The following is a 22,957-nucleotide window of genomic DNA, read 5'->3' as shown; positions in this document are numbered from 1 at the left end:
TTAGAGAATTTTTTCAAATTTCTGCTACAGGAAGAGCAGATCACTATCTGTAACTGTTATGGTAGTGCCAAATGGGGAAAGAGTTCCCTTATGGCTTGTATGGATGCAACAGCACTAGCTGATTTCATAATCTGAAGGACTGCATGAGGCAACATAGCATGGGCATCATTTACAATAAGGAACAGTTCTTTGTGAAATGGCACTGTAAAGGCCATATGGATTCTCTGCCACGATCTATGATGCAAGCATACAGTTGCTGGCATATCCTGCACAAGCTAAGAATGCCCTACGTTCATTTCAGCATGGCTGTGTCCGGCCAGCACACATCACTTCTTGCGATGCTAACCCTTCTCAACTGACTTTCAGGGGTTCGCTCTGAATGAGCTGTTGTAATTCAGTTGGCACAACAGCAAGGATACCAGAGTACAATACCCCCACACAACATAAGTTTTGTTTAATGGGCAATGGACCAGATTAGCTCCTGTGAAATTCAAATAGCTTATTCTGCAGTAGCTATTCTGGTCAATTTCCCACGTAGACAAGCTCTTACTTCACCTTACTGGCTCCTGAATAACAAAGTAGCATGCACTTTGTGGTGTCTTAATGTTGCTTTCTCGAACCCCTCACCTGCGGAACGGAGCCGCAGTTGTAAGCCTCAACCATTCAGAAATCAATAGTATGCCTCTGAAAAATCAGGAGATTGGCTTTAAAACAATACATGTGGGGTTATTTTTATTTACTTTCTGGTTTTTAAACCATTAGGGTGCACTCAGTTCATATTTTCAAGCTTTTCTTTTGTTTCTAAATGAAAGCTGAGATTCTCAATGCATTTATATGACTTCAGCAGCTGAAACTTCAAGAAAAATGCCAAGTATTACAAGATGCACAATAAAGTCACAAAAGCTGGCAACACAGCATAAGCAAAGAGATTACTGTGCCGAATTCCATCCCACTAGCCTCTTCACGGAAAAGGATCTAGGGGTGACAGTGGACGAGAAGCTGGATATGAGTCAACAGTGTGCCCTTATTGCTGTCAAAGTTTGACTCAGACTCACAATTTATCAGACCACTCTGTTTTATTAGCAAAGCTGCTCTGCTAATACATTTAGAAGTGAGCCCCCCGAGTGGGGCTTGTGTCTTTTAATTTATACAGTTTTTTGGAGAACAAGTTACAGAGAAGTTACAGACAAAAGAAGAAAAAGATTTTAGTCACCACCCTTCGAGATCCCTGAGACCAGTCACGTATCTTCAATTACCTGCCACCCTTAATCTCCTTGAACAGCTTCCTGTTAACTTAACTAATTGCCCTTCACACCTTCCATTCTGATGCCTGCTTTTTAGACGTGCTGGCTCTATCTTAATTGCTTCTCCATTCAAAAGCTAACTGTCCCTACATGTGCTCCCTCAGATACTTTGTAACATGTTTTGGCATGCCCTCTCGTATACAATGTATCCAGCATGTCCCCTTATACAACGTTATACTTATACAATGTTATACTTCCACAATCCCCCTTTTGGTCAAGGCTACGCCCATGACCAATGATTTACTGGATTTCATACATCAATCGTTCTTTTTCATTACTTTCACTGGTGACATTTAACAACATTAGATAAGTACTCTGGTTGGGGTAACCTGATGGATGGTGTGTCTTGTGCAGTTTTGGATACAACAAGAAATCAATTGAAAACACACAAAGATTATTAGAATTCCAAATAGGATAGTTAGGATTCCTTGAAACAACCAGTTTCCCAGACTAGAGAAATTGAATAAGTTACTTATCCATTTCCACAAGGAACTTGGTTCTTCGTGGGGAAGGTATGCAATTTGCTCCAGATGGCTAGCATGATTTATTACCTCATTAGTATTATCAGGTATGTATACACAGCATTCTGTTCCAATTAGAGCACAGGTCTCTCCTTTGGCTGCCGGTATTATATCTAATGCCCGACGGTTTTGGAGGGCCACTTGTCGGACCGCTCCTGCTTCTTTGGCTAGAGCTTTTAAGCTCTCTTCTGTTTCATTGGCCATGATCTCAACCACCGCTTGTAACCTTAAAAGCCTTTTTGCATGGTGGATTACCCCCCCTACTGGGACTAAAGAAATGCCAACAGCTTCTTCCCAAGTTAGGGGGTTTATGTTATCCACATACCATTTAGCACCTGGCAAGTCCCTCCTTTTTCACCTGAAATTACAGAGGTGATTTCGTGGGAGGGATTGAAGCACCCAGAATTGTGGGAAAAGCTGAGCAGGATAACAGATACCTGACCAATTTGCTGGTAACACAGTGTAAGCATTTTCCCCACAAACCCAATGATGTCCCATTAAAGCTGGGAAGGGTTGACTGCAACCCTTTGACATGTAAGAATTTACGAAGGAGGAATAGTATCCCCCAAAGGGCACAGGATGATTTTCACTGGGAGAAGAGGTAGCATTCACATGACATTTGTAGATGGTGCTGTTTTTCTCAGGGAGGCTGTAGGGGGAGCAAGAGATTGAATCTTTGGTTTGATCCCAGGTTGAGAGGAAGTTTATCTTTCCATACCCGGTTCGCCATTCTCCAACCTTGTTTGAATAGTCCCATACACCATGGGACACGATGTATTGGAGACAGCTGCTCCTCCCTAGATTCAGCCCTGTCCCATTACACACCCAGCACCAGTGGCCCTTTCCTTTACCACACTTATAAGTTTAGGAACATATGTTTTTCCCAGCCCCCAAGTGTCATTTTCCTTCCATGTCTTTTTAAGTGGATAGGGTTCTCCAGCAAGCTCTGAGGAATTCAAAGGGATTGCCATGGTGGGGATACTAGCTTGTGAGTGAGCTGGGATGTGGCTGCAGACCCAGCAATTAGAAATATTCAGGATCTGGACTATCTGCACCTGTTGTTGGATGAAAGAATTGTCACTGTCACTCTGGATTCCCCAGACCCTCAGGACTCAGTAGCTGAGAATTAAGCTTCTCAAAGGACACATGTTGGAAGCAGGACCCTTTCTGGTTCTGACAACCCCTTTCGAGGGAACCGCAGTCACAGTTTTACGTCCACCAGGCAGCAGGTGCTAGGCTCACTACTGCTTCTTGTTTGTTGGGTCCTGCTGTTTGCTTACGCTCTGCTTCTGGCAACCCTTATGAGAGCGCAGATTGTAAGGTATTGCAGGCTGTTCCTCTTTGTCTTCTGGGGTTGAAGCTGGTTCTGCGTGGTCTTGCAGAGGTGCTTGGTCCCCTTGAGGTGGCACTGGCTTACACTGTGAGGCGTGGATCCATGCAGTGATGCTGGATAATTTCACTGCTGTCTGGGTGGTGAGCAGTACCTGGTATGGACCCTTCCACCGGGGTTCCAAGGCGTGCTTCCGAAGGTGGTGCCGCAGGTAGACCCAATCACCAGGCTCAGAGTGTGACAGGCAGCAGAGGTGGGTTCCATCGGCCAAGCTGCTCGCACCTGCGAATGGAAGGAGCTCACAGCTTGCATTAACCCTTTGCAGTACTGGAGGAGCGTGCTGTGAGTTAGGTTTAGGTCTGGGGCTGGGGTAATAGTAGCCATTGTTCGCATAGGGCATCCCATGATGATTTCAAATGGACTCAATTTGTGTCTCTGGTATGGGGATGACCGAATTTCCGTAAGGACCAGTGGTAAAGCAGCTGGCCAGTTTAACCCTGTGGAACTACAGATTTTTGCCAGCTTATTTTTAAGCTTATTTTTATTTTTATTTTGCCTTTCAACTGCCCCTGCACTCTGTGGATGGTAAGGGCAGTGCAACAGGTGGGTGACATGTAATACCTGGTTTAGATGTTGAACAATTTTTCCAGTAAAATGTGTTCCCTGGTCACTAGACAAAGTGGCAGGAATTCTCTTGGTAGGGATAATGTGGTTTAACAGACATTTTGCAACGGACAATGAATCAGCTTTGCGACAGGGAAAGGCTTCAATCCAACCCGAAAACAGACATATTATAACTAAAATGAATTCATATTTCTGACACTTTGGCATTTGTACAAAATCAAGTTGCCAGTGTAGGAAAGGTGCTTGAGGCAAACCCCGGAACCCTTGTGTTACTTTTACAGATTTGCCTACATTGTGGCTTTGACAAGTAACACAAGCGGCACAGTGGCGGGTTGCAAAGGAGCTGAAATGGGGAGCCCACCACCCCGCCTTACTCATAGCAGAGACCATCCCCTCCTTGCTGACATGTGAAACACCATGTAGCAGGGTGGCTAGAGACAGGTAGAGTGAGAGGGGGGCTACAAAGGTACCGGTGGGCGATCGCCAAAGGGAATCAGAATGCAAAGAGCAACCCAAAGCACTTCAGCAGTCTTTCTCTGTTTCTGGGGCAGAATCCTGGAGCTGAGCGAGATGAGACAGGGATGGTGGCGTTACAGAGACAGAGAGGGGACCAAGAAACGCTTCTGGTGAAGGTTTTATAGTGGTAGCATGTTTTGCATCAGCATCAGCAAGTGCATTACCTTTTGCCACCTCGGTGTCTGCCGCTGAGTGGCCAGTACACTTAACAATTGCCAAGGCAGATGGTAGTAAAACTGCATACAGGAGGGCGGCAATGTAGGGGCCATTCTTGATAGGGGTACCAGTAGAGGTAAGAAAACCTTGAGCCTGCCAGAGGGTGCCAAAGTCATGCACAACCCCAAAGGCATACCGAGAATCAGTAAAAATAGTGGCAGAGAGCTCCTCGGCTAGAAAGCAGGCACGGGTTAGAGCAATCAGTTCGGCCACCTGGGCAGAGGTCACAGAGGGTAAGGGCGCAGCTTCTATGGTCTCAGAGAGAGAGACCACAGCGTACCCTGCAAGAAGGTGGCCTTGGTCATTTCTATAACAGGACCCATCAGTGAATAATACCAGGTCAGAGTTAGGGAGAGGTACGTCTGAAAGGTCGGGGCGTGGGACAGTGATAGCGGAGACAGTTGTAAGGCAGTCATGGGGTTCACCATCACTAGGTAAAGGAAGGTGAGTAGCAGGGTTTAACCAGGAGCAGCGCTTAATAGTGATATGTGAGGCTGAAAGCAGCAAAAGTTCATACCTAGTGAGGCGAGCAGAGGAGAGGTGAGCAGTGTTGCGTTGCAGAAGGAGAGTTTCCACAGAATGGGGAACCATGAGAGTGAGAGGAGAGCAGAGGACAAGGGACTCAGACATCTCGACCAGGCACGCTGCAGCAGCTACAGCACGTAGGCAAGGGGGTAAACCCTGGGCTACAGGGTCCAAAGTTGCAGAAAAATAAGCCACCGGGCGATTTCTGAAGCAGATGAAAAGCTGCAAATGAAAGCAGCATTTGCTTCAAGTGGCCATGGCATGGGGTTAGGTACAGAGGATCGAGTGAGTTCTTGGAGTGGTTTAGCCAGAGAAGCATATTGGGGAATCCATTGCCTACAGAACCCTGTCATGCCTAAGAATTTTCTGACCTGGCGTGGAGAGCAAGGCTGGGGAAAGCTAAGGATGGCTTGTACCCGGGCTGGAGAGAGTGTACGGGAGCCCTGGGAGAGAAGGAAGCCTAGGTATGTGACAGAGGTTTGGCAGAGCTGCAATTTTGTGTGAGAAGCCTTATGACCCTTGTTTGCTAAAGCTGTGAGAAGTGTTAGTGAATCAGTTTCTGAGGCAGACAGAGAGGGGGAGCACAGGAGTAAATCGTCCACATATTGGATCAGTGTGGATCCTGATGGGAAAACCAGATCAGCGAGATCCCTGGCTAGGGCTTGAGAAAAATAGGATGGACTCTCTGTATACCCCTGGGGAAGGGTAGTCCATGTATATTGCTGACCCTTGTAGGAGAAGGCAAAGAGATACTGGGATTCAGAGTGAACTGGGACAGAGAAGAAAGCGGAGCACAAATCTACAACAGTAAAGTGGGTTGCATTTGGAGGAATAGACGCTAGTATTGTAGCAGGGTTAGGAACCACTGGAAAAGAAGGTATGACAATACGGTTAATAGCTCGAAGGTCTTGAACAAATTGCCACGATTTGCCATCAGCCTTTTGAACTGGGAGGATAGGGGTGTTACAGGGGCTGGAACAAGGGACAGTAATTCCTTGTTCTTTTAATGCAGATATAACTGGAGCAATCCCAGCCTCTGCCTCAGGATTCAAAGTATACTGAGACAGGCGAGGCAGAGGTTTGGAATTGTCTACAGTAATCCGAACTGGGTCAGTATTTAATCGGTCCACTTCAGATGGGTGCGATGGCCATAGGGAGGAAGGAACCTGAGAGATTAGGTGCTCTAGGGACGGAGTTAAGGGACAGCAAGGGACCGGAGTGGAGAGGGAAGTTTCAGACAGCAGGGAGGCTACAGAATCACATAAGGAAGACTGAGGGATTTGCAGATAGACACCATCTGGGGAGCAGTAAATAAAACAGCCAAGTTTGCATAGCAAGTCCTGTCCCAGAAGATTTGCAGGGGTGGAATCAGAGAGGAGGAATGCATGCTCCTCAGAGAGGGGACCGACCTGAACAGACAAAGGTTTTGAGAGGGGAAAACAGGTAGGGATCCCTGTAATGCCAACAGCAGACACAGATTTTCCAGATCTGGGGAACCTCAGGCAAGTCAGTGGTGCGGATTGTAGAAAGAGAAGCTCCAATATCAACAAGGAAAGGGAGAGAGAGATCATTTACAGTCAGGACACATTCTCCAGTAGGGGACAGAGGTAATAAGGAAGCTAAAACTTTGTGAGGTTCCCCAGCATCCCGTCATTGTTGGGGTGAAAAATAGGGTTGGGGATCAGCTGGAGGAACCAGCGGGAGGTTCACTTAATTTTCCATACAATTATTAGGTCGTCTTGGACACTCTTTTTTCCAGTGTCCAGGCTGTTTACAGTAGTTACAAACCCCAGTTAATCCAGCCCCCCGCCCCCTTCCGCAACCCCGTCCCTGTCCCCGGTGTGGTCTGCTTAGTCCTGAATAATGCTGTATCTGCAGAGCCATTAACTTTTGGGAGGACTGTTCCTCCTTTCCTTTTAAAGTGCGGTGGCAATGCTCTGCTACTGCCAGCAATTTGTCCATGGTTTCAGTCTCCCATCCCACACTTATTCGTTTTAACATGCTGCCTGTGCCAGGGAGAAGACCATCAACAAATGCATGTGCCAAGGCCCCCTGCCCATTTACATCGGGCTCTTGTATTCCTGAATGTTTTAGGAAAATATCAGTTAGCCGGGACCTATAGTCTCCTGGGCTTTCTCCTTGCCCTTGCTTACAGCAACGTATTGCTGTTCAGTTTGTTTTAGGAGACCACACTTTGGGAATGGCTTGATGCAGGCGCTTCCAAAGAGCCATACACCGGTCTCTGTATGCCGAATCTGGGCCAGCACTTTTTATGGTTGAGTGGCGTGCCTCAACTGGCCAGTCTGCGGCAGCCAACCATTTTTCATAATAACTGGCAGGAGCTAACAATTTACACAGTTGGAGGAGATCTGTCTCAGAGGGTTCATAGATTTCACAGATTAACAGAAACTCCTCAGCAAATTTGACAGAGTTTTCCTGTGGTTTGGGAAAACTTTTAACTATAGATAAAAGTTCCTTACGAGTCTAGGGCTTATAATCCCATATGGACTCACTTTCTCTCATCCTAAGGACTCGTAAGGGTGCCACAACAGTTTGATTAGAGTCTCTCATTAACCTCCCATCAGGTTCTCCTTTCCAAGAAGAGATGTCAAGAGAATATTTGCAGTCTGCTTTGGATTTCTTCTTCATAATATTTTGCAGAGCTGCAAGGCCAATGAGGGTATCTTCTTCACTTTCATTATCTGTAGTCACTGAAGATTTTTCCTTTTCTGATTTCTTATTTGCGCAGGAGTATGGTGGGGGTCGGGTTTGATCCAGATCATTGCACAGGACTGGGCAAAGGGGAGCGCTCGGACTAGTGGTGGGAGAGACTGCATCCAATTGAACTGTTAGTTTTTTGATAGAATTTTTAAGAGAGGTGAGTTTTGACTCAGTCCATCTACTATTTGCCTCTTCCCACCACTGCATGAAGCAGTCTACTTCTCCTCTCCCCAATTTGGTTTTTGGGAGGACGAGTTTGCTTTTTAAAGCGTCCACTTGATCCTTGTCCCAAGAACCTAACAGTGGCCACTGTAATTTGGGGTTCTCTAGAGCTAATTTGGACCATTTTTCAAGAAACCTACAAGAGTCTGGACCCCTCCTAAAATACATAAAATAAGCTGGAGTTCCCTTAGGGAACTGTTCTACCTTAGACTTCTGATTACCCATCCAGGAGGACTTCACACAGCACTCACACAAGAAGGAAATTCGGGCTCAGCAGAGCGGTACCCGGTGCAACACACAGAAAGGAGCCCACAGGCTACTGCCTCAACTGCCCTTGCTTTCACACCAGGGGTACACCCAAGGCGTGGTGCGGCTGCAGCTGTGCAGATTCCACTTATTCAGACCATGGGGACGGGGACCCCTTGGTCAGCCAGTCTCCGGACAGAGATGGCTCCCAGATTCACACACACACCACGAGGAAGACAGATAGACACAAAGACAAGACAGTCCTCAAACCGGTAAAAGCACAAAAATAATAATTACCTGAGACGTCTGATTCCAGAAGCTGGATCCAAAGACCCCTACCCGAACAGAGTGGGAACCAACAAGTTCAATGGCGTAGACTGCGCTGCTGCTGTGTACCTTCTGTCTTGTGGAGGATCGCTTGGACTAAGCGTCCAGGCGCCAGCTGCCATGATCATCCTGCAAGGCAGTCAGGGATCACACAGCCTCAGTGAAGCCGCTTGCCATCTCGGTGGAACCTCCAAATTGTCAAAGTTTGACTCAGACTCACAATTTATCAGACCACTCTGTTTTATTAGCAAAGCTGCTCTGCTAATACATTTAGAAGTGAGTCACCTGAGTGGGGCTTGTGTCTTTTAATTTATACAGTTTTTTGGAGAACAAGTTACAGAGAAGTTACAGACAAAAGAAGAAAAAGATTTTAGTCACCACCCTTCGAGATCCCTGAGACCAGTCACGTATCTTCAATTACCTGCCACCCTTAACAATCTCCTTGAACTGCTTCCTGTTAACTTAACTAATTGCCCTTCACACCTTCCATTCTGATGCCTGCTTCTTAGACGTGCTGGCTCTATCTTGATTGCTTCTCCATTCAAAAGCTAACTGTCCCTACGTGTGCTCCCTCAGATACTTTGTAACATGTTTTGGCATGCCCTCTCATATACAATGTATCCAGCATGTCTCCTTATACAACGTTATACTTATACAATGTTATACTTCCACATTGCCAAGAAGGCCAATGGCATTTTGGGATGTATAAGTAGGGGCATAGCCAGCAGATCGAGGGACATGATCGTTCCCCTCTATTCGACATTGGTGAGGCCTCATCTGGAGTACTGTGTCCAGTTTTGGGCCCCACACTTCAAGAAGGATGTGGATAAATTGGAGAGAGTCCAGCAAAGGGCAACAAAAATGATTAGGGGACTGGAACACATGACTTATGAGGAGAGGCTGAGGGAACTGGGATTGTTTAGTCTGGAGAAGAGAAGAATGAGGGGGGATTTGATAGCTGCTTTCAACTACCTGAGAGGTGGTTCCAAAGAGGATGGTTCTAGACTATTCTCAGTGGTAGAAGAGGACAGGACAAGGAGTAATGGTCTCAAGTTGCAGTGGGGGAGGTTTAGGTTGGATGTTAGGAAAATCTTTTTCACTAGGAGGGTGGTGAAACACTGGAATGCGTTACCTAGGGAGGTGGTAGAATCTCCTTCTGTAGAAGTTTTTAAGGTCAGGCTTGACAAAGCCCTGGCTGGGATGATTTAATTGGGGATTGGTCCTGCTTTGAGCAGGGGGTTAGACTAGATGACCTCCTGAGGTCCCTTCCAACCCTGATATTCTATGATTCTATGATTAGGACTTATGATGGTGTCACTTGAATAAATATGTGGACAGAGTTGGCATTGGGCTTTGTTGCAAGGATAGGTTCTTGGGTTAGTGTTTTTGTTGTGTGGTGTGTGGTTACTGGTGAGTATTTGCTTCAGGTGGGGCAGCAGTCTATCAGTGAGGACTGGTCTGTCTCCCAAGATCTGTGAGAGTGAGGGATCATTTTTCAGGATAGGTTGTAAATCTTTGATGATGCGCTGGAGACGTTTTAGTTGGGGGCTGAAGGTGACAGCAAGTGGCGTTCTGTTATTTTCTTTGTTGGGCTTGTCCTTTAGCAGGTGACTTCTGGGTACTCTTCTGGCTCTGTCAATCTGTTTCTTCACTTCAGCAGGTGGGTATTGTAGTTTTAAGAATGCTTGATAGAGATCTTGTAGGTGTTTGTCTCTGTCTGAGGGATTGGAGCAAATGTGGTTGTATCTTAGAGCTTGGCTGTAGACAATGGATCGTGTGGTGTGTCCTGGATGGAAGCTGGAGGCATGTAGGTAAGTATAGCAGGACCAATCCCCAATTAAATCATCCCAGCCAGAGCTTTGTCAAGCCTGACCTTAAAAACTTCTAAGGAAGGAGATTCTACCACCTCCCTAGATAACGCATTCCAGTGTTTCCAATGGGAAAACTGAATCAGCAAGATTAAGTGGCCTGACCAAGGTCATGAAGTAATTCAGTAGCAAGGCTGGGAGATTCACCACTCCCAGGTCAGCCCCTTGCTCTGAACTCCTATATCCCCTTGCAGGAAATTTTGTTACCATCTAAGGTGTTTATACATTTGCAATGCACAAGCAGAATAAAGTCCAGACCAATAATATATATACTTGGTATTTTAATAGGGCCAGTTCCACAAAGCTGAAAATAATTATGAGCTAAATCAGTTGTGAGGAAGAATTTAATCAGAAAAATGTAATAATGTGGAATCATTTAAGAACACCTTACTAGATGCCCAAAAGCCACAATCCCACAACTGAGTGAAGAAGGCCATGCTGATTTAAGGCAGCTATATAAGCGCATAGTAATGAATATAAATCAGAAGTTAGGAATTGTAGGAAACTGATGAGGGAAACAAAGTGGCTCAAGGAGAAATCTATGGCCAAGAGCTAAGGATATCAATAAGGAGTTTTTTAAAATATATTAGGAACAAAAACAATCCTGACAATGGTATTGGTCCATTGCTAGATAGAAATGGTAGAATTATCAATAATAATGCAGAAGAGAGAGAAATGTTCAATAAATATTTCTATTCTGTACTTGGGGAAAAACAGATGATATAATTTCATTTTATGGTGATGATAACACTCTTTCCATTCCACTGGTATCTCTGGAGGATGTTACACAGAAACTACTAATGTTCACAGATTCATAGATAGTAAGGTCAGAAGGGACCTTTATGGTCATCTGGTCCGACCTCCTGCACAACGCAGGCCACAGAATCTCACCCACCCACTCCTGTGAAAAACCTCACCTATGTCTGAGCTATTGAAGTCCTCAAATCGTGGCTTAAAGACTTCAAGGAGCAGAGAATCCTCCAGCAAGTGACCCGTGCCCCATGCTCCAGAGGAAGGCAAAAAACCTCCAGGGCCTCTTCCAATCTGCCCTGGAGGAAAATTCCTTCCCGACCCCAAATATGGTGATCAGCTGAACCCTGAGCATATGGGCAAGATTCACCAGCCAGACACCCAGGAAAGAATTCTCTGTAGTAACTCAGATCCCACCCCATCTAACATCCCATCACATGCCATTGGGCCTATTTACCATGAATATTTAAAGATCAATCAATTGCCAAAATCATATTATCCCATCATACCATCTCCTCCTAAAGTGTTAGACATTTTAAAATCAGCAGGTCCAGATAACTGCATACAAGAGTTTTAAAAAATCTGGATGAGGAACTCACTGGCTGTTAACATTCATTTTCAATAAGTCTTGGAGCACTGGGTAAGTTCCAGCAGACTGAAAGAAAGCTAATGTTGTGCCAATTTTTAAAAAGGGTAACAGGGATGACCTAGTTAATTATAGGCCTGTCAGCCTGACATTAATACTGGGCAAGGTAATGCAGTGGCTGACATGGGACTCAATAAGAAAGAGTTAAAGGAGGGCAATGTAATTACAGGTTTCAGAGTAACAGCCGTGTTAGTCTGTATTCGCAAAAAGAAAAGGAGTACTTGTGGCACCTTAGAGACTAACCAATTTATTTGAGCATGAGCTTTCGTGAGCTAAAGCTCATGCTCAAATAAATTGGTTAGTCTCTAAGGTGCCACAATGTAATTACAGTTGAACTTCAGAGTTACAAACACCTTGGGAACGGAGGTTATTCATAACTCTGAATAAAATGTTATGGTTATTCTTTCAAAAGTTTACAAGTGAACATTGATTTAATACAGCTTTGAAACTTTACTATGCAAAAGAAAAATGCTGCTTTTAACCATTTTAATTTAAATGGAACAGAAACAGTTTCCTTACCTTGTCAAATCTTTTTTAAACTTTCCCTATATTTTAGTAGTTTACATTTAACACAGTATTTGCTTTTCTTTTCTTTTTTTTTCTTTTTTTTTTCTTTTTTTTTTCTGTCACTGCTGTCTGATTGCATACTTCTTGTTCCAAATGAGGTGCGTGGTTGACCAGTCAGTCATAATTCTGATATTCATAATGCTGAGGTTCTACTGTAATGCCAGTCAACAAGGGTTTATGGAAAATAGTTCCTGTCAAACTAACTTGATTTTTTAAATAAGATTACAGGTTTGGTTGATAAAGGTAATAGTGTTGATGTAATATACTTAGACTTCTGTAAGGCATTTGACTTGGTACTTCATGACCTTCTGATTAAAAAACTAGAATGATATCAAACTAACATGGCACACGTTAAACACACGAAAAGCTAGCTAACTTATAGGTCTCAAAACGTAACTGTAAACTGGGAATTGTCATTAAGCAGGTGTGTTTCCAACGGAGTCCCACATGGATCTGTTCTTGGCCCAACGTTATTTAACATTTTTATCAATGATCTGGAAGAAAACATAAGATCATCCCCAATAAAGGTTGCAGATGACACAAAAATTGGGGGAGTGGTAAATAATGAAGAGGACAGGCCACTGATTCAGAGCAATCTGGACCACTTGGTAAACTAAATGCAATAAATACATAAATTGGTTAGTCTCTAAGGTGCCACAAGTCCTCCTTTTCTTTTTGCGGCTACAGACTAACACGGCTGCTACTCTGAAACAAACAATACATGTTTTAATACAAATAAATGTATACATCTAGGAACAAAGAATGTAGGCCATAATTACGGAATGGGGGACTCTATCCTAGAAAGCAGCGACTCTGGAAAAGATTTGGGGGCGGGGTGGATAATCAGCTGAACATGAGCTCACAGTGTGTCGCTGTGGCCAAAAGAGCTAATACAATCTTGGGTTGCATAAACGGGAATCTTGAGTAGGAGTAGAAAGGTTATTTTACCTCTGTATTTGGCACTGGTACATCGGCTACTGGAATAATGTGTACAGTTCTGGTGCCCATAGTTCAAGAAGGATGTTGATAAATTGGAGAGGGTTCAGAGATGAGCCACAAGAATGATTAAGGGATTAGAAAACTTGCCTTATAAAACTCAAAGAGCTCAATCTATTTAGCTTAACAAACAGAAGTTTAAGGGGTGACTTGATTGCAGTCTGTAAGTATCTATATGGGGAATAAATATTTATAATGGGCTTTTCAATCAAGCATAGACAGGTATAACGTGATCCAATGCCTGGAAGTTGAAACTAGACAAATTCAGACTGGAAGTAAAGTGCAATTTACTAAAAGCAAGAGTAATTAACCATTAGAACAACTTACCATGGGTCTGGGGGATTCTCCATCACTGACAACTTTTAAATCAACATTGGATGTTTTCTTCTAAAAACTAAGCTCTAGGAATCATTTGGGAGAAGTTCTATAGCCTGTGTTATACAATCTAGATTCCCTTCTGGCCTTGTAATCTATGAATCATCTACTGTGCCCCTCCTGGCATGTCCAATATTGTCCCCATTTCACACGGCCTTTCCACTTCCCCCAATCTGTATTTTGAAGGTTGGATCATTGTTGTTGTCAAAAGGGAATACATATTAAAAGGGAATCCCAGGCCCTAGGATTCCTACTCAGACTGCCCAAGTTAGTCCTGCTGTGGCTCAGTTTTTTCATCTGTAAAATGGAAATAATGATATGCTGCTCATAGAGGTGTTGTGAAGTTTAATTTGTTAGTGTTTATAAAGTGCTCTGAGATCCTTGGATGACAGGTGCTATGCACATACAAAGATGCAGGAGACTTGACAGTAACTACTACCCAAGTACTTTCCATAACTACTTTTCCTGTCCTATTCAAATGTTCTTGGAGAAGACATTATGTGCTACTTAATTTTTAAGTGGACTGTAAAGGCTGATACATTCCCCCATATTAGTTCTGTATTTTCACTGTGGCTGCTTCCATGCTTCTGGATCCTAGCTGGTACTGTAAGAGCTTCTCTCCACACAGAAATTGCACCATTTTTTCATGCTTTGTCTGTATAAAAAGATCTTCTATACTTTCCACAGTATGCATCCGATGAAGTGAACTGTAGCTCACAAAAGCTTATGCTCAAATAAATTGGTTAGTCTCTAAGGTGCCACAAGTACTCCTTTTCAAATTGCACCAATTTAGCTAAATCAATTTAGAAAACAGCAAAGTTAAATTGGTGCAATTTCTGTGTGTAGACCAGGCCTAAATGTTAAAGCCAACCTAAAACAAACTGTTATCAAGGTGGTTTTAGTTTGACATGAAGTGGGAAGTGACAAATTACATATTCCTATAGCTCCTTTCAGCTGAGGATCTCAAAGCACTTTACAAAAAGGGGCTACTATTATTGCTATTATACAAATTGGGAAACTGAGGCATGGAGAAGTGAAAGGATGAGCTGAAGGTCTCACAGACAGTCAGTGACAGAGTGAAAAAAGAACCCCGGTTTCCTGGCTCTCAGTGTCCTACACTAAGTACTAGACAGCGCTGCCTCTCTTGAATTCTTGAGGGCAAGGATGTTCTCTCCTGAAATTTCTCCATCTGGTTTGCAGCCCCAAGAAGGTTAAGCCAAACATTCAAACTTTGGGGTTGTTCTCCTAAGCAAGCAGAACTTTTTAGGTATTTACTCATCATTAGCAGAGATCCTTCAACATGGGATCTGGTAGAAATCAGTACAATCCTCAGAGTAGTTGCATATATAGCTTAAAACCAGCATGACCTTTGTTTATTACTTCAGATCCATCCTATTTGAAAATAATTTCAATGGGGGGGAAGTATAAAAAGGAACATTACAAAAATAGCACTAACAACCCATTATCTTCATCATAAAAATTATGCAGAGATGGAAAGTTCCCATTAAGGTACATCTTGTTCTTTCCTCACCAGACCAGTTCAGGGTTATTCCTTATAATACAGTACAGCTGGATGGCAGTGTACAGGGGCGGCTCTACCAATTTTGCCGCCCCAAGCAGTCGCCGCTGAATTGCCGCCGCCGCAAGAGAGGCGGAGCTGCCGCCGAATTGCCACCGCGGGACACAGACTGCCTCCCCATTCTGAATGCTGCCTCAAGTACCTGCTTGGAAAGCTGGTGCCTGTAGCCGGCCCTGGCAGTATATTATACAGTCCAATTTAAAAGGACTTAAGAGAAAGGCCTTCCACAACTCCACTTGGAAGACCATTCCACAGCCTAATAGATCTCAGTATTAACCATCCCATATGCTGAATGCTTTGAGACGTGTACTGCTAAGAACACTTCCGTATTGGCAGGTTGATGGTCTATATGTAAGGCTACAATTTAGTCACGGAGATCGTGGAAGTCACAGAATTGGTGAGTTCCAGCAACCGCCATGACTTCAGCCTGCGGTGGTCAGGAGCTGCAGGGTCCCCTGCCATCCACAGGGGCAGGGAGCTCCTGGGCACCCCCACCACCTCTGGCGGCCCCCAGAGCTCCAAGCAGCCTCAGGTGGTGGTGGCATCCTGCAGCTCCCAAATGCCGTGGGCGGCAGGGGAACCCCTGAGCTCCCAACTGCAGTGAGTGGTGGGGGCCCCTGGAGCTGCGGGTGATGGGGAACCCTGGAGCTCCCAATGCCGCAGATGGCAGGGGAACCCCTGAGCTCCCGGCTGCCACAGGGGGCAGAAGCACCCCACAGCTCCTGGCCATCATGGGCGGTGGGGGAACCCCTTGAGCTGTAAGCTGCTGCAGGTGGCTTGGGCCTGCAGCTTCCAGCTGTAGGTGGCAGGGAACCCTCAAGCTCCGATACCCAACCTGCAGTGGGGGCCCCTGCAGCTCCTAGCTGACGTGCAGCTGCCCCAGAGCAGCCAGTGTGGGGACCTGCAGACACCCATTTTGTCACAGATATTTTTTGTAAAAGTCACAGACAGGTCACGGCTTCTGTGAATTTTTCTTCATTGCCTGTGACCTGTCCCTGACTTTTACTAAAAATATCTGTGACAAAATCTTAGCTTTAACTATATGAGATAAAAGATATTTTCATATCTAGTGTCTATGATTTCTTTAAAACATAGAATTTTGCCCCAACAGACAGGGTCTTTTATAAGCACCTGTATAGTGATGCCCTAATAGAGTGTAGTAAATGCGTTTGAGATCCAGCTTGACATATCTAATCAGATTATTCTTACTAACAAAAAGAACAGCTGAAGGTACAAAATGTCTTTATGGTAACTGCTGACTTAAAAAAACAACAACCCAAAACAGTGTTGCAGTTGGCTTAAGGCCATTGAAGAGTTTGTTCTTCTTTAAGGGCCCCAGCCTAACATCAGCATGAGGCACAGGCCTCTTCCAGAGCAATACTGGTGAGATGTTACTGCAAAGTTTTACCAGAAATATTTCACTAAGTGAAAAGATTTATATAGAAGTGTGTGCAACAAGAGTGATGTAGTGGTGGGAGTCTGCTATAGACCACCGGACCAGGGGGATGAGGTGGATGAGGCTTTCTTCCGGCAGCTCACGGAAGCTACTAGATCGCATGCCCTGATTCTCATGGGTGACTTTAATTTTCCTGATATCTGCTGGGAGAGCAATACAGCGGTGCATAGACAATCCAGGAAGTTTTTGGAAAGCGTAGGGGACAATTTCCTGGCGCAAGTGCTAGAGGAGCCAACTAGGGGGGGTGCTTTTCTTGACCTGCTGCTCACAAACCGGGTAGAATTAGTGGGGGAAGCAAAAGTGGATGGGAATCTGGGAGGCAGTGACCATGAGTTGGTTGAGTTCAGGATCCTGACGCAGGGAACAAAGGTAAGCAGCAGGATACGGACCCTGGACTTCAGGAAAGCAGACTTCGACTCCCTCAGGGAACGGATGGCCAGGATCCCCTGGGGGACTAACTTGAAGGGGAAAGGAGTCCAGGAGAGCTGGCTGTATTTCAAGGAATCCCTGTTGAGGTTACAGGGACAAACCATCCCGATGAGTCGAAAGAATAGTAAATATGGCAGGCGACCAACTTGGCTTAATGGTGAAATCCTAGCGGATCTTAAACATAAAAAAGAAGCTTACAAGAAGTGGAAGGTTGGACATATGACCAGGGAAGAGTATAAAAATATTGCTCGGGCATGTAGGAATGTTATCAGGAGGGCCAAATCACACCTGGAGCTGCAGCTAGCCAGAGATGTCAAGAGTAACAAGAAGGGTTTCTTCAGGTATGTTGGCAACAAGAAGAAAGCCAAGGAATGTGTGGGCCCCTTACTGAATGAGGGAGGCAACCTAGTGACAGAGGATGTGGAAAAAGCTAATGTACTCAATGCTTTTTTTGCCTCTGTTTTCACTAACAAGGTCAGCTCCCAGACTGCTGCGCTGGGCATCACAAAATGCGGAAGAGATGGCCAGCCCTCTGTGGAGATAGAGGCGGTTAGGGACTATTTAGAAAAGCTGGACGTGCACAAGTCCATGGGGCCGGACGAGTTGCATCCGAGAGTGCTGAAGGAATTGGCGGCTGTGATTGCAGAGCCATTGGCCATTATCTTTGAAAACTCGTGGCGAACCGGGGAAGTCCCGGATGACTGGAAAAAGGCTAATGTAGTGCCAATCTTTAAAAAAGGGAAGAAGGAAGATCCTGGGAACTACAGGCCAGTCAGCCTCACCTCAGTCCCTGGAAAAATCATGGAGCAGGTCCTCAAAGAATCAATCCTGAAGCACTTGCATGAGAGGAAAGTGATCAGGAACAGCCAGCATGGATTCACCAAGGGAAGGTCATGCCTGACTAATCTAATCGCCTTTTATGATGAGATTACTGGTTCTGTGGATGAAGGGAAAGCAGTGGATGTATTGTTTCTTGACTTTAGCAAAGCTTTTGACACGGTCTCCCATAGTATTCTTGTCAGCAAGTTAAGGAAGTATGGGCTGGATGAATGCACTATAAGGTGGGTAGAAAGCTGGCTAAATTGTCGGGCTCAACGGGTAGTGATCAATGGCTCCATGTCTAGTTGGCAGCCGGTATCAAGTGGAGTGCCCCAAGGGTCGGTCCTGGGGCCGGTTTTATTCAATATCTTCATAAATGATCTGGAGGATGGTGTGGATTGCACTCTCAGCAAATTTGCGGATGATACTAAACTGGGAGGAGTGGTAGATACGCTGGAGGGGAGGGATAGGATACAGAAGGACCTAGACCAATTGGAAGATTGGGCCAAAAGGAATCTGATGAGGTTCAATAAGGATAAGTGCAGGGTCCTGCACTTAGGACGGAAGAACCCAATGCACAGCTACAGACTAGGGACCGAATGGCTAGGCAGCAGTTCTGCAGAAAAGGACCTAGGGGTGACAGTGGACGAGAAGCTGGATATGAGTCAGCAGTGTGCCCTTGTTGCCAAGAAGGCCAATGGCATTTTGGGATGTATAAGTAGGGGCATAGCGAGCAAATCGAGGGACGTGATCGTTCCCCTCTATTCGACATTGGTGAGGCCTCATCTGGAGTACTGTGTCCAGTTTTGGGCCCCACACTTCAAGAAGGATGTGGATAAATTGGAGAGAGTCCAGCGAAGGGCAACAAAAATGATTAGGGGACTGGAACACATGAGTTATGAGGAGAGGCTGAGGGAGCTGGGATTGTTTAGCCTGCAGAAGAGAAGAATGAGGGGGGATTTGATAGCTGCTTTCAACTACCTGAAAGGGGGTTCCAAAGAGGATGGCTCTAGACTGTTCTCAATGGTAGCAGATGACAGAACGAGGAGTAATGGTCTCAAGTTGCAGTGGGGGAGGTTTAGATTGGATATTAGGAAAAACTTTTTCACTAAGAGGGTGGTGAAACACTGGAATGCGTTACCTAGGGAGGTGGTAGAATCTCCTTCCTTAGAGGTTTTTAAGGTCAGGCTTGACAAAGCCCTGGCTGGGATGATTTAACTGGGAATTGGTCCTGCTTTGAGCAGGGGGTTGGACTAGATGACCTTCTGGGGTCCCTTCCAACCCTGATATTCTATGATTCTATGATTCTATGATCCTGCATGACCCATCAGATTGCTGTTCTGGTAAGAGATAAACCCATAGGGCCTGATGATTTGCCAAATTACTGACTTTTGTCAACACCACTTAAAGTCAATGGGAGCCAGGAGCAGTCAATACCTCTGAAAAGGAGCTCCACAGCACCTAATTCATCCCTGTTCTTATTCAGCTGAAGTGACTTTACACCAGGGGTGACTTTGGGCCACAGGGCCAAGTTTTAGCCTCATTTACACCCATATAATCTCACTGAGGTTGGATATGTTTCAGAGTAGCAGCCATGTTAGTCTGTATTCGCAAAAAGAACAGGAATACTTGTGGCACCTTAGAAACTAACAAATTTATTTGAGCATAAGCTTTCGTGAGCTACAGCTCACTTCATCAGAGCTTAGTCTCTAAGGTGCCACAAGTACTCCTTTTCTTTTTGAGGTTGGATAGTGTCACTGAGGTTAGAATTTAGCCCGTAAAAATAAAATGGCTCTAGACTGGTTGAGTTGTATAATAAAACCTGAGATAAAGATAAAGATATCTTAAAACACAACTCTTAAACATCAGTCACATCTGAGTGGTTCACAATCATCACTGCTATGTTAACAGGCCAGCAACATGGCTGAGTGCACCATACTGCATTCCGCAGCTACCAATCTATATGATCATTCAGAAGAACGCGCCAGACAGTTCTACATGAAATTCCAATTCCCCTAGGCACTGAGTCACCTTTTTGATTTCCAGATCACCACTCAGGGCTGACACAATATGAGGTACATACATCCCACTGCAGGCATGTGGCTGTTCGTGTATCAAGAATGTGTGCATGATGTACAGATTGTAATGGAATGAAATAATACAATTGGAAAGGCATCCAACTCATATTTATAAATATTTCAGATTTACTGTATGATAATACTCAGCACCTTTTACTGCACTTTATTTATTCAAAGCTCTTTGCAAACATTAATTAATTAATTTTCCTTTCCTCCCAATACCTCTGGCAGGGAGGTGGATAAATATTATTATCCCCAGTGTACAGATGGGGAAACTAAGGTAGGTAAATCCAGGATAAGAAGTCAGGATTACCTGACTCTTAGGCCTGCACTCACTTCTCTAAGCCACACTGAATGGCACTATAGTTGTCTTACTGTATGAAACTACAGTAACCTAGCCATCGCCATACTGGATCACAACAGTGGTGCACCCAGTCCAGTATTCTGTCATTGGCTGTAGCCAATACCACATTCTTCAAAGGAAGGTGGAAGAGGCCCATTCAGTATGAACATGTCCTTAGGACAGGTATCTTTTGAATCTCAGGCAACTATGCCCAGATCTTCAAAGCTATTTCATGGAGTTAGGTGCCTAAACACATTAGAGGATCTGGACTTAGTGGTTGGCTTATTATGTAAAGCATGAGGGTTTATACCTCTTGCACATTATTTATACCTCTTGTTCTCATTATTCATGGACGTGTCTAATTCTTTTTTTGGATCATGCCACACTCTTTGTCTCAGTCACACCTAGCGGCAACAAGTTCCACTAGTTTATTATGTATTGCTCAAAAAACTACTTCCGTTAATCAGTTTTAAATGTATTGCTTTTCAATTTTATTGAACATCTCTTTGTTCTTGTATTATGAGAAAGGATAAACAGGACTATCAAATTTACCTGCTCTATCCCATTCATTGTGTTGTAAACCGCTTTCACATCTCCTTTTACACCTCTCATCTCTACACTCAACAATTTTGATCTTTTCAGTCTTTACCAAGTCTCTTTATGCCTTTAAATAATTTTTGTCACCCATCTCAGAGCCCCCTCATTTTCTATCTCCTTTTTTATATAAGATAACCAAAACTGAGTGCATCATTACAGCAGATGGTATCCCATTGATTTATTATAACAGTATTAGTGGATAGGGCAGAGGTACCAGGGGGGCTGTCAGGGAACAGGGGGGGGTTGGATGGGGGAGGATTCCTGAGGGAGGGGGCTGTCAAGGGGTGAGAAGCAAGGGGAAGGGATATGGGGGAGGGGCCAGGCCATGCCTGGCTGTTTGGGGAGGCATAGCCTTCCCAGCCGACCCTCCATACAATTTCCGAAACCCGATGCGGCCCTTAGGCCAAAAAGTTTGCCCACCCCTGCCACAGAACATCACAGCTGGCACAGGATCCCCATCAAACTCTTCTTTTCCTCCCTGACTGGACCAGTCCCACTTCTAAGATCAGGGTGCACCTGGGTGTGGTAGATTTATTTAAAATTTGTTGGCTGGTGTCTGTAGCAGCTCAAGAGGCATAGTTGTCCTAAAGCCAGAAACACAGGAAAAAGTGCCTCTTTCCTCCAGAAAAGACAGAAGTGCTTCTCTGCTGGCTGGAGACAGAGATTATGTTTTTCATCCCAGCCAGGTGCAGAAAGCAGGTGAAAACTACAAGTAGCTTTTCCCTTGGGGATCTAGTTACAGTGTTTTGCACAGTTGCCTTGGGAATGTAAAATGACAGGATCACCTGTCTGCAGGGGAGGTAGCCAGGACATAAGCAACTACTCAGAGCCCACTCTCCATTTACCTGTTGCAGGAAGAGCCCCAGGAGAAACGACATGAGAGAGAAGGGATTGAAGAAGAAGTAGGAGGGAGCTGCCAGGCTGGGACTAACCTTTTCTGCTGCAGCAAACTGATTTCATCCAGGCGTCTGGTCCAGGATTTTTCAGTCTGAAATCTGTGCAACAGAGAGTTCCAGAGCCCAAGGAGCAGCCCATGATCCCCAGGCAGGAACATCCCCATTGTCCTGTGTTCTCCTCGTCAGCTGAACTCAGACCTGCTGTTCTATCCCCTTCTTCCTGTGATGTTTCTTTGTGAATGACTCTCTACTTCTTCATTCCAGGAGGGCAGGATGATCTGAGTGGGAGATGGATGCTCCTTCAGAAAATGTCAGTTTGGGAGAGAGGTGGATGGTTACAACATTTAGTTGAGGCAGGCACCTGGCTGTGTCTCAGAAACAGATACTACCTGCCGGGGAGTTGCTGAGAGCGAGAACACACCCCTCTCTACTAAGTTACCTTCTGATTTAAAGAGACACAGCTTTGTTTGGAAGCCACTCACACTCCCACATGTCTATTGAGCAATCTCACTTCTAAGCTACACAGAACTTCCACTGGATATTTTAAAGCTGATAAGAATTTTTTTAAGAACAAGCAAAGGATGTAGAGAATTCTTCTGTAGAGAATCCCGATTTTCAAAAGAGCACTCTGACCACTGGGCCATGGGCTACTCTGAGGTGTGTTTAGGGGTGGAGGGAGGCATCTTTCAATTTCTGCTATTGAAGCTGTTTCACTTTGTATAAATAATTAAATATTTATTGGCACAAGGAATTGAATGTGGGCCTCCCGTGTGTGTGTCCTAACATGGGCTATACAGTCATTCTCACACTCTCTTTTTGTCCCAATGACTAGTCATTATCATTATGAATGACTATGAATTAGCACTATGAAAGACAATGGGTAGTTATTGGCCTAGGGAAAGTGTGTGAGAATGACTGCATAGCCCCGTGGTTAGAGCACTCACCTGCTGGAGGAAGTGGGGAGATAGAATCATAGAATATCAGGGTTGGAAGGGACCCCAGAAGG

At 44.9% G+C, this 22,957-nt stretch overlaps 1 protein-coding gene across 3 annotated transcripts in view; it reads right to left on the bottom strand.

Annotated features, from left to right (window-relative positions):
• The window catches only part of LOC140898625 (transient receptor potential cation channel subfamily V member 6-like), an 87,820-nt gene extending 65,482 nt beyond the window's left edge, over window positions 1-22,338 (bottom strand). For all 3 annotated transcript variants that reach the window (XM_073312712.1, XM_073312719.1, XM_073312728.1), the window contains exon 1: window positions 21,988-22,338. In XM_073312712.1, coding sequence (XP_073168813.1) covers window positions 21,988-22,115 — 128 coding nt within the window. In that variant the 5' untranslated portion in view covers window positions 22,116-22,338. The remainder of the gene's footprint in view (window positions 1-21,987) is intronic.
• Between the last annotated feature and the right edge of the window lie 619 nt (window positions 22,339-22,957).

This window comes from Lepidochelys kempii, chromosome 1, assembly GCF_965140265.1.
Source record: "Lepidochelys kempii isolate rLepKem1 chromosome 1, rLepKem1.hap2, whole genome shotgun sequence".
Classification (NCBI taxonomy): Eukaryota; Metazoa; Chordata; order Testudines; family Cheloniidae; genus Lepidochelys; species Lepidochelys kempii.
This window is presented reverse-complemented; position numbering and strand designations above follow the sequence as displayed.